The 15,573-nt window shown below is 44.3% G+C and overlaps 1 protein-coding gene across 1 annotated transcript; it reads left to right on the top strand.

Annotated features, from left to right (window-relative positions):
* Positions 1-13,997: 13,997 nt before the first annotated feature.
* On the top strand, positions 13,998-15,573 carry myog (myogenin). Its single transcript, XM_066671366.1, has 3 exons — positions 13,998-14,589; positions 15,253-15,358; positions 15,455-15,573. Exons 1-3 carry the CDS (start codon positions 14,053-14,055, stop codon positions 15,571-15,573), a joined length of 762 nt encoding a protein of 253 aa, XP_066527463.1. The 5' UTR covers positions 13,998-14,052.

Genomic DNA, 15,573 nt, shown 5'->3' with positions numbered 1-15,573 from the left:
GATAGCAACACATCTCTGTAATTCCCTATGTGAATCCCTCACGCTATACTTAGCAACACTGTAAAATAATAAAAGCAGTTTCCAGTCTCTGATCATAGATTCATAGACCTATTTGTGGATCTGAGTTCAGTTCATCCAGTTATGAATTACACGGCTCACAGAGCAACAAAATGGCAGTGTTACTGACAAGGATGGTGAAACCATGTGAAATCTCTGCTCAATCAAGAGCACTATGACTGTTGGATTATGAAGTGTATTGTGGCGGCACGGTGGCGCAGCAGGTAGTGTCACACAGCTCTAGGGACCTAGAGGTTGTGGGTTCGATTCCTGTTCCGGGTGACTGTCTGTGAGGAGTTGGTGTGTTCTCCCTGTGTCTGTGTAGGTTTCCTCCGGGTGACTGTCTGTGAGGAGTGTGGTGTGTTCTCCCTGTGTCTGCGTGGGTTTCCTCCGGGTGACTGTCTGTGAGGAGTGTGGTGTGTTCTCCCTGTGTCTGCGTGGGTTTCCTCCGGGTGCTCCGGTTTCCTCCCAATCTCCAAAAACACACATTGGTAGGGTGACTCAAAAGTGACCGTAGGTGTCAGTGTGAATGTATGTGTGCGTGTGTGTGTTGCCCTGTGAAGGACTGCCGCCCCCTCCAGGGTGTATTCCCGCCTTGTGCCCAATGATTCCAGGTAGGTTCTGGACCCACCGCGACCCTGAATTGGATAAGCGCTTACAGATAATGAATGAATGAAGTGAATTGTACTGTTAATTGATAAGTACTTCAGTAATTACGTTAAATACTGCATGTTTCTGAAAAGAACCAAAATATTTTCCTGTTTTTGTTTTTGATTTGTTTTTGCTAAGATGGTTAACTTACCTCAAATGGTAGGTGTATTATCTAGAAAACTGATGCTTGCAATGTAGTAGGACTCAGAAACAGCGTTGTTATTGTTATTTCTAATAACGAGCTGCCATACATATTCAAAAATTACAAAATAAAACTGTAAAAGAGCACAGCTATGTTTAGCTTATTATCCAGTTATACACAATGTAGCTGTATATTGCAGCTGGCAACAGTTCACGCAGCTTTTCCATTGAAATACATTGTGTTAATAGAGAAATTTTCTCTTCAGTCGTAAAATTTTTGAAAATGTTATTGTGTTCAGCAACAAGAGAATCAATAACGTCAGGTCTGTTGTTGCTTAGCAGTAGGCAATGACTAATCATAGGTGAAATGCATCCAAAACTATCCTTCCTTCCTTTTTAGCTGAATGCCATTAGATCCTCACAGAACTGTAGCGTGAAACTTTCTCAGAACAGTTGAGGCTATTGCTGCAGTGAAACTATATTTTTGTGAAGTTATCTCCCCTAAGCTTTAACTTTGAACAGCTCTGGTCATATAACCATAGGGGGCCTAACATTAGCTGGTCTATTGAATACAACAAAAAATGCTGAGGCACTTTTTTCCCGGGGAGCTAATGGGCTGTTATGGGGGTCTGTCAGCTGTCCTCTAGTGCCGGACCTCACAGTGTCAAGAGTCCCTTTAACGAGCTTTCCACATGGACGCTGACCATTATGGCCCACTCATATAGTGATGGGTGGTTGACAGTAAGTACAGCCTCAGCAAATGAGCTGTGAGAGGCCACAGGGCGACTGTGTTTCACTCTTAATGTGATGCAGAGATTGTTCCTTTACCTGCTCCATTACAGAGTGTAATTCCAACTATTTATTACAAGATCTATTTGCTACAAGTCTCAACGACTTCCCAGTACGATTTGGATGAAATCTATAAAGGGATTTTAAATATAAGGGATGAGACCACTTTCAAGACTTTAAAAACAACAACATAAAATCATATACTCTGCGTTGTTGGCACTGGGCTTTACACATCCAACAAATATCAGTCATTTTCAAGTAAAAAAATAAAAACTCATCATGTCCTCAATGGTTGCATGTGGATATACAGCTTTATCTCTTTAATATATCAGTATTAGTTTTTAAAATGAGTGGATTCAGCTACTTTAATGTGCACCGTTAACACAGACATTTGCTTAAGGCCACCATACCCAATGCCAAGTGGGGGTAAAGGTGTAAGAAGACCCCTCAACACTACTTTTGGGTGTTTAGGGAACCTGATCATAACTTAATTGTGGTTATTGGTGTCAAGACAGGAACAAAAGAATTTGAAAAAGGATTTCTTAAAGTAGGGTACCAATGACATACTCTTGATGAGGGCACCACCCCATAAATAGTTTCAGTTAAGTTTTTGTTAAGATTTGAAATGACACCACAATATTTCAATCCTTTCGTTAAAGTGATTCGTCCTGTGAATTTGGAAAGTTTGTTATTTTAACTCATACCTTCCACAGAATTATATTAGTATCATTGCTGTATAGCCTCAGGGTCATGGGGGCCTGGGTTCGAGCTTTGCCTTGGTTCATAGTCCGTGTAGAGTTCTGTGTGTTCTCCCTGCCTCTGCTACCCAGCCACTGAGATTATGCTTGGGGTCTCAAGTCAGGGTGAAACAGGAAGGCTGCTTCAGGAAGGGCATCTGGTATTAAAAACCCTGTAGGGTCTATGGGGCACATTGGCAGGTGTTCTGCTGCAGCAACCATTTGCAGGAACAGCCATACAACAACAACAACATTTATATTAGTTAGCTTGGGTTACATTAGCTTGGACGAGCTGAATTTTATTGTCCGCAAAGAAATTTGGCTAGGGATAATAACACTGGGGCTACATCAGTAAGAATAATATTACACTGTCGAATACATGCAAATCACATACTCTATTTCTGTATAGTTATTACTAATGTATTAGAAATAAAACTGCTGTATTGCCATGCCCTGAACTTATCACAACAACAGAAATGGTGGTAGACACAGCATATTTGATATTTACATTCCCAGCTTGGAAGTAACACCATACAACAACAATGAGAGTCAATGGCAACATTTCATCCACCTATAACTGTAAGTTCATTCATTATCTGTAACTGCTTTTCCAGTTCAGGGTCACGGTGGGTCCAGAGCCTACCTGGAATCATTGGGCGCAAGTCAGAAATACACCCTGGAGGGGGTGCCAGTCCTTCACAGGGCAACACACACACACACACTCACACCTACGGACACTTTTGAGTCTCCAATCCAAATTTGGAGTGTGGGAGGAAACCGGAACACCCAGAGGAAACCCACACAGACACAGGGAGAACACACAACACTCCTCACAGACAGTCACCCGGAGGAAACCCACACAGACACAGAGAGAACACACCACACTCCTCACAGACAGTCACCCGGAGGAAACCCACACAGACACAGAGAGAACACACCACACTCCTCACAGACAGTCACCCGGAGGAAACCCACGCAGACACAGGGAGAACACACCACACTCCTCACAGACAGTCACCCGGAGGAAACCCACACAGACACAGGGAGAACACACCACACTCCTCACAGACAGTCACCTGGAGGAAACCCACGCAGACACAGGGAGAACACACCACACTCCTTACAGTCACCCGGAGGAAACCCACGCAGACACAGGGAGAACACACCACACTCCTTACAGACAGTCACCCGGAGGAAACCCACGCAGACACAGAAAGAACACACCACACTCCTCACAGACAGTCACCCGGAGGAAACCCACGCAGACACAGGAAGAACACACCACACTCCTCACAGACAGTCACCCGGAGGAAACCCACGCAGACACAGGGAGAACACACCACACTCCTCACAGACAGTCACCCGGAGGAAACCCACGCAGACACAGGGAGAACACACCACACTCCTCACAGACAGTCACCCGGAGGAAACCCACGCAGACACAGGGAGAACACACCACACTCCTCACAGACAGTCACCCGGAGGAAACCCACACAGACACAGGGAGAACACACCACACTCCTCACAGACAGTCACCTGGAGGAAACCCACGCAGACACAGGGAGAACACACCACACTCCTTACAGTCACCCGGAGGAAACCCACGCAGACACAGGGAGAACACACCACACTCCTTACAGACAGTCACCCGGAGGAAACCCACGCAGACACAGAAAGAACACACCACACTCCTCACAGACAGTCACCCGGAGGAAACCCACGCAGACACAGGAAGAACACACCACACTCCTCACAGACAGTCACCCGGAGGAAACCCACGCAGACACAGGGAGAACACACCACACTCCTCACAGACAGTCACCCGGAGGAAACCCACGCAGACACAGGGAGAACACACCACACTCCTCACAGACAGTCACCCGGAGGAAACCCACGCAGACACAGGGAGAACACACCACACTCCTCACAGACAGTCACCCGGAGGAAACCCACGCAGACACAGGAAGAACACACCACACTCCTCACAGACAGTCACCCGGAGGAAACCCACGCAGACACAGGGAGAACACACCACACTCCTCACAGACAGTCACCCGGAGGAAACCCACGCAGACACAGGGAGAACACACCACAGTCCTCACAGACAGTCACCCAGAGCGGGAATCAAACCCACAACCTCCAGATCCCTGGAGCTGTGTGATTGTGACACTACCTGCTGTGCCACCATGCGGCCCACTAACTGTAAGTTGCTCTGGATTAATGTTTGTTATATTGGCATACATTAAAACTAAGTTAGCATTCCTCTTCTTCTTTAAATATATAATAAATAATAAAGAGATGATGTTTTATACACAAAGACTACGTAGTATGTACATAGTTCCATACAGTCAATAACAAGAAGAGTATGCCAGACCTTTCCTCTCTGACCCAAAATGGCTGACGTGTAAGCAGTCAGATGGCTAGCAGCATGTTGCTAACAGTGAGTAGAATGCCAGTGTGGGGAGAGGCAGGCAGGCTGAGGGGAGCTGGGATCATTCTTGTGACTTAACCTGACACCACTTGCACTAAGACTCAGACAGCTGCACATGTGCATGCCTTCCATTCTGTTTGTTGTAGGGGATTATTAGCTGATAAAAGGACCCAGTGACTGTGGTATTGCAGAACCCTGCACTGTCTACTGTTTATTCCAGACTTAAAAGCCTTCTCACAAGACCTTCTGAATATTAACAGTACCCAGGTGCCTCTGGTCATTTGGAAGAATGACTCAATGATGAGTGTTTAGATGATGACCATAAAGGAAACTGACAGAAAGCAGTGTAGTAAAAAGCTCTACTCATAGAATACCACAGCCTTAAAATGATAATAAGACAGGAGTCCTGCCCTTCCATTCAGTCCTGGTTTTCACAAGCACTCGTACTTGACCTTGCCATTTCTCCTTGAGGGGAATAGCTGACACTATCTTAAAGGTGAGGTTCATGAATTGAATCAAAAACACTCATGTGCCCCAATGTCAGTAAATGGTAAACGGTAATGATAGGCTTCTCTCTCCCACTGAATTTGAGTTTCTGTTGTAACTCAAACCGTGAATAAAAACTTACAGACAAGTTACACTTATCAGCCACGTAAAAACAACAGCTGCTTTTTCCCTTCAGTACCATTCCACTTTAAAAGACGTGGAGCTTCTGAATGTAAACAAACCAGAAAACAGCTACAATCATAGCCCACAATCGTAGACATTACCTTTAAACGCTGTTTTATTGCTCTAAAACCTCTTTGGTATCTCAGGAAAAAAAATTAAAGCAAATAATTAAAGGAAGATGTACATAAAGAAAACATGACAAAAGAAAATGGGAATCCTAACAACCATGAAAAAAAAGAAATTGAGAATACTATTTCAGAGAATATCAGGCTCTAGTTTCAGATTTGAAATACTCCATAGTTGTTTGTGTCGATCCTCCCACTGTCAGAAGACTGTTACTGAGAAAAAACATTTTCAGAAAATAAGAAAACTAAATAAAGAAGCAAAAACTGCAATAACCAAGACTCAACACTGGATTTGAGGAAGCGTGTATCTGAAAGTCAATCTACAATATGTATTAATAAAGGCAAAAGATTCTTTACTCTTGTGTCACACAGACTTTATTTGTACACTGAAATGAGAATAAGGAGTTTGGGGTGTTCTCCCTGTGTCTGCACGGGTTTCCTCCGAGCTCCGGTTTCCTCCGACCAATCAACAACTGGATAGCGGTTACAGACAACGAATGAATGAATGAAATGAGAATAGTGGCGAGTGTTTTTCCTCTTTCTACGAGTGAAGCAAATACGCAGATTGAACCTGAGAGTGGATCTTAAGTGTCTCATGATGAACTGAACCGGTGATCCAGTCAGTACAGACAGAGTAGAAAGACCTATGAGTGTCTCTACTGACAGACCAGACTAGGTCTCTACTGACAGACCAGAATTCAAAGTGGGAGATTAACATTATCACAGCTTTAGAACATGCAGCTTACTCATAAGTTGCATCACTCTATCATTAAATACATTTCACATGAGCTCTTCAGGGTGTATTATAAAGGCTCTGGAGTCCTAGGGGTCTGTTTTCATGAACACAGAAATAAAAAGTGTAACACAGTCGTACAAGCACGTGTGGGTGTGGCAGAAATGTTGTTTGCTATTTTTGTGATAAGTGCAGAGGTTCTAATTTGGCATGACACAACAATATCCAATCACATTAAGTCCTCTCATTCCCTTTAAAAGCTGAGCAGCAAGAAAATAATAATAATAATAATAATAATAATAAAAATAATAATAATAATAATAATAATAATAATAATTCAGGTATTTTTAATCAATTTCAAGGTTCCCTTTAATGAGAATAATAATAAGATTGATTTTAACATAATTATGTATTTGAAATGAAATTCATAATCAAGAGCAATGACATGCAAACTGTCTGACTTACATTTAATAGTCAAAATAAAATTGTTTTCCTTATGAAAAGATATTTAAACCCGCTGTATTTAGTTTGTAAATATCAGTAATAGAACTATATATTTTAGACCTTTTACATTCGTGATTAGAACAGGTCAGAGGAGGAGAAGGTGCAACGGGATCCAACTTGCATTTCAATGTCATGGATGAACTGAATTATGATCAAATAAAATAGCTTCAAGGAGAACTGGCTTTGATTTTAAACCTTGAGTTTTACACAACCACTGAAAATAGTCAAACGAGCCTCACTCTGAAACACAGTGTCCCAAACTCCTCTCTCTGATCATAAGTTCTTAAAGGAATAGCTTCCAAACGAAATACCACCTTCATCAGTGAATGGAAGCCATTTCCCATTTAGCTGTTTTTTTACACAACTGCTACTTTTCATGGATAGTTAGCAACATTAGCTTTCAGTAAAATTACTCCTTTAATTCGAATGGTCTGTGAGGGTGACATAGTAGTTTAAGATTTCAGTTTCTCACTCTCATAGCTCTTACATGTCAATTTCATAGTGATTACTCATCATTTTTATAGTTAGTAAAAAATCAGATGAATAACGGGGGAACAGTGCTGCTCTACTTTTGATGAACCAGGCGTAGAAAGGGATTCCAGGCCTGTTTACATGGGGACATGCATTTGTCCCAAACATATTATATACAAGGGTGTGGGTTTTTTATTTTATTAATTTAATGTCTGTGGCACAGTGGTGCAGCAAGTAGTGTTTCTGTCACAGCTCCAGGGTCCTGAAGGTTGTGGGTTCGTGTCCCGCTCCGGGTGAATTTCTTTGAGGAGTGTGGTGTGTTCTCCCTGTGTCTGCGTGGGTTTCCTCTGGGTGACTGTCTGTGAGGAGTGTGATGTGTTCTCCCTGTGTCTGTGTGGGTTTCCTCTGGGTGACTGTCTGTGAGGAGTGTGGTGTGTTCTCCCTGTGTCTGTGTGGGTTTCCTCCGACTGACTGTCTTTGAGGAGTGTGGTGTGTTCTCCCTATGTCTGTGTGGGCTTCCTCCGAGTGACTGTCTGTGAGGAGTGTGGTGTGTTCTCTCTGTGTCTGCGTGGGCTTTCTCCGGGTGACTGTCTGTGAGGAGTGTGGTGTGTTCTCCCTGTGTCTGCGTGGGTTTTCTCCGGGTGACTGTCTGTGAAGAGTGTGGTGTGTTCACCCTGTGTCTGCGTGGATTTCCTCTGGGTGACTGTCTGTGAGGAGTGTGGTGTGTTCTCCCTGTGTCTGTGTGGGTTTCCTCCGAGTGACTGTCTGTGAGGAGTGTGGCGTGTTCTCTCTGTGTCTGCGTGGGCTTTCTCCGGGTGACTGTCTGTGAGGAGTGTGGTGTGTTCTCCCTGTGTCTGCGTGGGTTTTCTCCGGGTGACTGTCTGTGAGGAGTGTGGTGTGTTCTCCCTGTGTCTGCGTGGGTTTTCTCCGGGTGACTGTCTGTGAGGAGTGTGGTGTGTTCACCCTGTGTCTGCGTGGACTTCCTCCGGATGACTGTCTGTGAGGAGTGTGGTGTGTTCTCTCTGTGTCTGTTTGGGTTTCCTCCGGGTGACTGTCTGTGAGGAGTGTGGTGTGTTCTCTCTGTGTCTGTGTGGGTTTCCTCCGGGTGACTGTCTGTGAGGAGTGTGGTGTGTTCTGGCTCTGGACCCACTGTGAACCTGGACTGGATAAGGGTTACAGATAATGAATGAATGCTGTCCAGTTTGTTTTTTTGTTGTTGTTGTTGTTTTTGTTTTTTTTTGTAGCAATATCTTATCAGTAAAATGCATGATGAATAAGGACATCAAAGTGGAATCAACCAATCACATTTTGATTTTGAAGTTAGCATAATGGTTGTTGTTGGTGTAGCATTGATGGTAATACTGCTGCCAAATTCCTCAGCCTGTGTAAGACAAACAAACAAAAAAGAGTCCTTGGACAAGACTCCCAATGTTAAGTTTGCTTCCTTGTAGTGTAGGTTTTTCTCTGGTTGTCAAACTACATACTCAACCAGTCCTCAATACAGTACACATTCTCTTCTTACTGCTGAGTAGCCAAAGCAGAGGAGCTGAAACAGCGTCTGATCAGAGCAGTGAACCTGCAGCAGGCCTTCTCTAAAGCTCTAAAGAGGCCGAGCATCTGTTGCAGTCACTACAGGCACGGGGCTCTCAGTCTGAGGAATAACGGGGTCTTAATCTTTTTTTTCTCTGGGCCCGAGGGCCAGGCCTGAGAGGAGAGTGAACATTCCGTGGCTAATGCGGCCACGTTCTGGGCATTTCTTCACGAGAGGCCAGTCCCCCTCCTCCCCACAGCAGCTGTCACGCAATGTGCTGCTGCTCGTCACTGAGGAAGAGTACAACAGTGTTTCATTGTGGCAGCACAACACAGCATGTCCCTTCACACCTAAACCCCACTGAAACCTCCTAAACCCCCCCTAAAACCTCCTAAAACCCAATCAAATGCACACTTCATCTGTCCCTCTCACCCCTGACTTCACTCACTGAAGTACATCACTAGACACGGACACTCCACCTGGAGAGACAGCTATTGGATTGACAGACAGACACACACATAGATACATACACTGATCAGCCAAAACATTAAAACCTCCTTCGTCCTTAAAACGATCCACCAGCCAAATAATACCTGCTCTTTGAACAGGGTGAAAGGGGGCATAAAAGTATGTGGCATTTGTTTTCTGTAACTCTAGAACTACAAATAGCACTTTTATGGACAGCAAAAGTGGTAAAATAGTGAAAACACACAGTGTGATTAAAATAAAATGTATAAATAAACTAAAGTGGTATGGGTGAGTGAGTGAGTGAGTGAGTGAGTGAGTGAAACTGCCCATAGGTGTGATCATTTGAGTGAGTGAGTGAGTGAGTGAGTGAGATTGTGAAATTGCCCACAGATGTGAGTGAGTGAGTGAGTGAGATTGTGAAATTGCCCACATATGTGAGTGAGCGAGTGAGTGAGTGAGTGAGATTGTGAAATTGCCCACATATGTGAGTGAGCGAGTGAGTGAGTGAGTGAGATTGTGAAATTGCCCACAGATGTGAGTGAGTGAGTGAGTGAGTGAGATTGTGAAATTGCCCACAGATGTGAGTGAGTGAGTGAGTGAGTGAGATTGTGAAATTGCCCACAGATGTGAGTGAGTGAGTGAGTGAGTGAGTGAGTGAGTGAGTGAGTGAGTGAGTGAGTGAGATTGTGAAATTGCCCACAGATGTGAGTGAGTGAGTGAGTGAGTGAGATTGTGAAATTGCCCACAGATGTGAGTGAGTGAGTGAGTGAGTGAGTGAAACTGCCCATAGGTGTGAACATTTGAGTGAGTGAGTGAGTGAGTGAGTGAGTGAGTGAGTGAAACTGCCCATAGGTGTGAACATTTGAGTGAGTGAGTGTATGAGTGTATGAGTGAGTGAGTGAGTGAGTGAGTGAGATTGTAAAATTGCCCACAGATGTGAGTGAGTGAGTGAGTGAGTGAAACTGCCCATAGGTGTGATCATTTGAGTGAGTGAGTGAGTGAGTGAGATTGTGAATGATTGTGATTGTGAGTGAGTGAGTGAAATTGCCCACAGGTATGAATGACTGGGTGAGTGTGTGACCTATTATTTGCCAAATAGTGAACCCACATCCATCTACTGTTGAACCTAAGATCTTGCCAAATACTGACCTCACAGTGTCGCCTCCATCAGTCGACATTAACCCTCTCAGCTCCAGCACATATTTGTTAATAGGTTAACCATTTAACCACCAACAGAGTATTTTTTATAAAAAAAAAAACATTGATGATAATGTGGTGCATCTTTACGTATGAAATGACTACGTTCACTTTTTCACTTTAACTTCGTATTTTCAGTAAGTTTTCTGAACACAGTATTCTACAAAACGAGGTCGCTGTCGTCTTTTCTAACTCTGGGTTACAAATAATTTTTAATGGCTTTTAAGGTGTTTGCAACCTCATTAATTACCATGTTATAAGCATGCTCATTAAGCCGTTTAGAAATGTTTATAACTGTAGTATTATTTTAAACTGGTACCTTATACAGTATAATATCCCAGAAATGAAATCTGAACACAAAGCATTACAACCCAAGCACATGGGGAGGTAAACACAGAGAAAACGACGAGTAAGAATTAGTTGGAATACATTATAACAGATGGACAACCTCCACAAAACGCTGAGGAAGGGCTTTTCTCATCTATAGGGGGTCTGATGATGATGGTTGGAGTGTGTGTGTTTGTGTGTGTGTGTGTGTAGCATGCGGCTGTCACACTGCGATCTGGGGCTAGGCTTGTGCTGACAATGGGGTTAAAAGGAGGCAGGGGTGAGTGAGTGTGACATGGTGCTGCATCCAGCTCGAAAGTTACAGAGCCCCCATTGTGCTCCTGCAGCCATCAGTGACCATCCATCACATTTTAACCTGACAGCCAACTGCACAGCCTCCTAATCCTGCCAGGCCCCGAGAGCTAGAGTTACTGCAGCCAGAGAGCCACCACCTCCACCCAGTCTTGTACCCAGAAACTGGTGACCAGAAGATGGTGATTAAGGTCCGGACTTCATCAGCTGGTCCGGTGTTCGGAGGTCTTGCAAAAGCATATTTCAAGTGAATTGGCCTGAGGTTTCCCGGTGCCCAGGGAGCAGCTGGGGATTAGGTGTCTTGGATTTTGAGGGAGGAGAATGCATTGCTCCTTCCTGTGAATAGAAGTGGCAGTGTTTCAGTCCCAAATTAAGATAAGGAATTGGGTGCAGTTAGAATGCTAGCTACATTTCTAAGCATAAACATCATATTATTATTATTATTATTACTCTGATTCCTTCCTACAATCCAAAAACAATCTTTGGTAGGTTGACTAGCTATGCCCACAGGTCCACAGGAGTGGGTGTGTGAGTGACTGGGTGAGTGTATTAGTGTTGCCCTGTGATGGTGGGACTCCTCTCCACTGATGTAGCTGATGTATGGTGAGCGTACCTGTACTCCAGGTGGATGCTGCACATTTGTAGTGATTGAGGACACTCCCTAATGTTCCACACATTGACTTGGGAGTTGAGAGATGGTTTACAGTAGAAAACATAATTCTCTCAGCCACTTTCTCTGGCCATTAGTAATTACACTAGTGTCTCGATACTATGGGTTTCTGTGGTAAACATATTTCACATGCTCTTAGACTGGTTATGCACTATGAAACCTTTAAGTGCAACTGTTCACTTAAGAAATTAAGTTCATCTACTCCAATGATTCTTCTTCATCTTATAAAACACACTTCCCTGGCCCCTTCATGGATGCATCTTATTTAGGGTCCTAAAATCTGATTGGCTGAGCCACTTTCAAACCTGTTGAAAAAGACACAATATACACACACCTATGGCCACCTCACAACACCCAGGTTCCATTAAACTCAGTTGTTTTTATTCAATTTTCTTCGAAACAGGGATTTTGTTAGAGATGTATATGTAGAGGACGGGGCTGGGTTTACAGTAACGCCAATGGGACAGATACTAGGCCGTCCTAAAACACCCTCAGTGCCTATAGGGGCCTGCTTCTTAAGCTTAAAGATAAAAACACAGGCCCAGACGAGCACTTCCTGAAATTTCTCCTTTACAGGAAGTGATGAAACCACAGTAATGCATAGCCACTCATGGCTTATTGCTTTATTAAACATGGCCACACCTTCATGTGAGACCCTCTGGAACACAAAGTGGCTCATTCAGGGAATCTTCGTCTCCCCCGAGTTGTATTTAATAAATAAATAAATAATAATAATAATAATAATAGAAACCGATTTAATTTTCAACTTTGAGTTGATAGAAATGACTGACTGCTCTTCAGCGTGAGATATTTAAGACCTTCCAATCCAGTGGTCAATGGTATGCAGAGCTAACACTTGATAATGTGTGAGAACACAAACACAGTCTCGGATGAGCAATGAAACGTCGTCCTGCACTGATACCTGACAGCGCGAAGACGGAGAGGGCCCGAATCGTGCCAGACTCGAATGGTGAAAAACCCCTTCACCGTGTATTACGCCCGGCTCATGTAGCTGTGGCAGTGTCAGGAGCCATAAATAAACCTGTGTGCTTCATTAGAGGTCCCAAACGGAAGCTTATCAGAATTAGCATGTGAGCTATGAGGCCAGGCAGGTCCATTAGGGATTTCCAGCCTCCGGACGGGCTAACTCCCTGCCCTGGGTCAGGGACACGGAAGGTCCAAGTCAGGATGGTGAAATAAATACAAGTAAACATTCTGTAAGACATCCACATGTTTCTCTCTATTGATTTTCCACTGTGAGAAATCAACTCAGCCGTGGGGTCTGAAAGGATGTGTAACAGTCAAGAACATAAGGGATTTGAGACCAGGCTCATCATCCCTGAAGCTGTCGGAAACTTGAACTGCTGACAATGGTCTCTGATTGTAATATACATAGGTCTAGAATGTTAATGTCACGTCTGTGTGTTTTAGTCACAATACCACAAGGATCAAACAACACAGCACTTTCCCCGTGTCTAAACAACCCTGTTCAGAACGACCAGTTTCAAGACATGGCTCAGTTCAGTGAGAGTGCCCAGGTGGTTATTTATATATATACAATATTTATGGAATAAATATACAGAGTTTCTTCAGTGGTATTGTTCCAAAGAGCCCTATTTAGAACATATATATATATATATATAATGAATATAATAATAATTAAATGTACTTTATACTGTGATATATACTGTAAACAATAACAGTTAACCATGTGCTTCATGGTGAAGGGTGGTGTCATTTACTTAAGGCAACTTCCAGATCGTTCATTTCAAATCTCTCATGATCCGTTTGATTTTCCTTGGCACCAAGATCATGTTGCCGGACTTTCAACAGTGGCCTGACGCCGTTCCTTAAACATAACTGGCCCCCAAATCCCCAGGAGATGTGTGTGTGTGTGTGTGTGTGTGTGTGTGTGTGTGTATGGGGGGGGGGTGGACAGATATGTAAAGTTTAGATGTGCTGCAACAGCTAAACGCAGTGTCGGGTTTCTGTGGGCCCTCTGCTATATTTAACCTAGTGATCTAACACAAGGCAGAGGGTTTAAATGCCACCCCTGCAGTTGGTGTTGGAGCAGTTGTCGCCCACAGATCTTCCTCGGCACGAGCTCAGGGATACAGCAGTAGAAGGCAGGACCTAGACCCATAGAGACCAGAGCAAGCTTGAGAGAGGAGCCCAGACCAGGACAAGGCAGAGAAGAGGACAAGCAGCTGTGGGAATCTGCGTTAAGTCGAGCCTCAGGATGGAACTTTTCGAGACCAACCCTTATTTCTTCCCAGACCAGAGGTTTTACGAAGGGGGTGACAACTTCTTCACAGGTTCCCGACTCCCCGGGGGATTTGATCAAGCAGGATACCAAGACAGGAGCTCCATGATGGGGCTTTGCGGGGATGGCAGACTGCTCTCTGGCACCGTGGGTCTGGAGGACAAGCCGTCTCCGACGTCCACCCTTGGCCTTTCCCTCTCGCCCGGCCAAGATCAGCAGCACTGCCCGGGTCAGTGCTTACCGTGGGCCTGCAAGGTCTGCAAGCGCAAGTCTGTGACCATGGACCGGCGGCGGGCAGCCACCCTGCGAGAGAAGCGCCGCCTTAAGAAGGTGAACGAGGCCTTTGAGGCGCTCAAGCGCAGCACACTGATGAACCCCAACCAGAGGCTGCCCAAGGTGGAGATCCTGAGAAGTGCCATCCAGTATATTGAGAGGCTCCAAGCACTGGTCACCTCCCTCAATCAGCAGGAACATGAGGCCGGGCTACACTACAGGGGCTCAGCCCCACAGAGGGTCAGTACAGCCATGACTGACTGAGGGGAAAGGGGCGTGTCAGGGGCAGATCTAGAGTGATGCTAGAGTGGATGCTAAGTTAATACAATGGTTTTTTTTTTTTTTTTTTTGACATTTTCATTCACTAGTGCTTGTGCACATTCAATATATTCTAGGAAACAAATACAGCTGTGTGTTAAATGTTTGGCACCCTTGGTCAAATGACATGCTCTAGATAAGTAGACATCCTCCACATGGAAGACACTTCACACAATGTAATGCAGAATTGATTCTGAATTTAAAATATTGGAAAAATAAGGAAACAAGGCAATGTGGTCAACATTTACAGCTTATTTATATATATTCCAGCTTATTAAACTCAGAAAATGAATATAAATTACAATTCCAAGGAAGGCTGTTGCCTGTAGCTTGTGTTACTCGTCACAAGGAGTTTCCAAACTTTGTGCAACTGTCCATCAATTAAGAAGAAATCATCTTGAAAATGTTTTAGAATCATAGTTGTCTATCTATAATCCTATACTGAACTCAGCTGTATTTACGATGTCTATACATCAGATGATGATTGTTTTTACATCAAACTCTTACTGAGAGCTGACTTACCATTGGCTGTATCCTGGCCTGGCGGGTCTGATCTGTGATTAAGCACAATGTTTATGTCTAAAGGTGTCCTCCTCCAGTGAGCAAGGGTCTGGCAGCACCTGCTGTAGCAGTCCAGAATGGAGTAGTGCATCCGAACACTGTGGCAACACCTACAACTCCACCCACGAAGGTAAGGGCACTATACACTTAAACTTACACAGTCCAAATAAAAGAACCCTCATCGTCAAACCGAGCAGACTGTAACATGCTCCTCTACATCCTTCAGATCTCCTCAGCGAAGACTCTTCGGAGCAAGCCAACCTGAGATCCTTGACGTCCATCGTGGACAGCATCACAGGCACAGATGCTGCGCCGGTCTCTTACACAGTGGACATTACAAAATGA

This window comes from Hoplias malabaricus, chromosome 5 (genome assembly GCF_029633855.1).
Source record: "Hoplias malabaricus isolate fHopMal1 chromosome 5, fHopMal1.hap1, whole genome shotgun sequence".
NCBI lineage: Eukaryota > Metazoa > Chordata > Actinopteri > Characiformes > Erythrinidae > Hoplias > Hoplias malabaricus.
This window is presented reverse-complemented; position numbering and strand designations above follow the sequence as displayed.

Excerpts from the sequence above, each read along its gene's own strand:
- myog (XM_066671366.1), top strand. The coding sequence starts at position 14,053 with ATGGAACTTTTCGAGACCAACCCTTATTTCTTCCCAGACCAGAGGTTT. Across the intron at positions 14,590-15,252 it reads GGGGCTCAGCCCCACAGAGG|GTGTCCTCCTCCAGTGAGCA; the intron begins GTCAGTACAGCC and ends TTATGTCTAAAG. Across the intron at positions 15,359-15,454 it reads CTACAACTCCACCCACGAAG|ATCTCCTCAGCGAAGACTCT; the intron begins GTAAGGGCACTA and ends TACATCCTTCAG.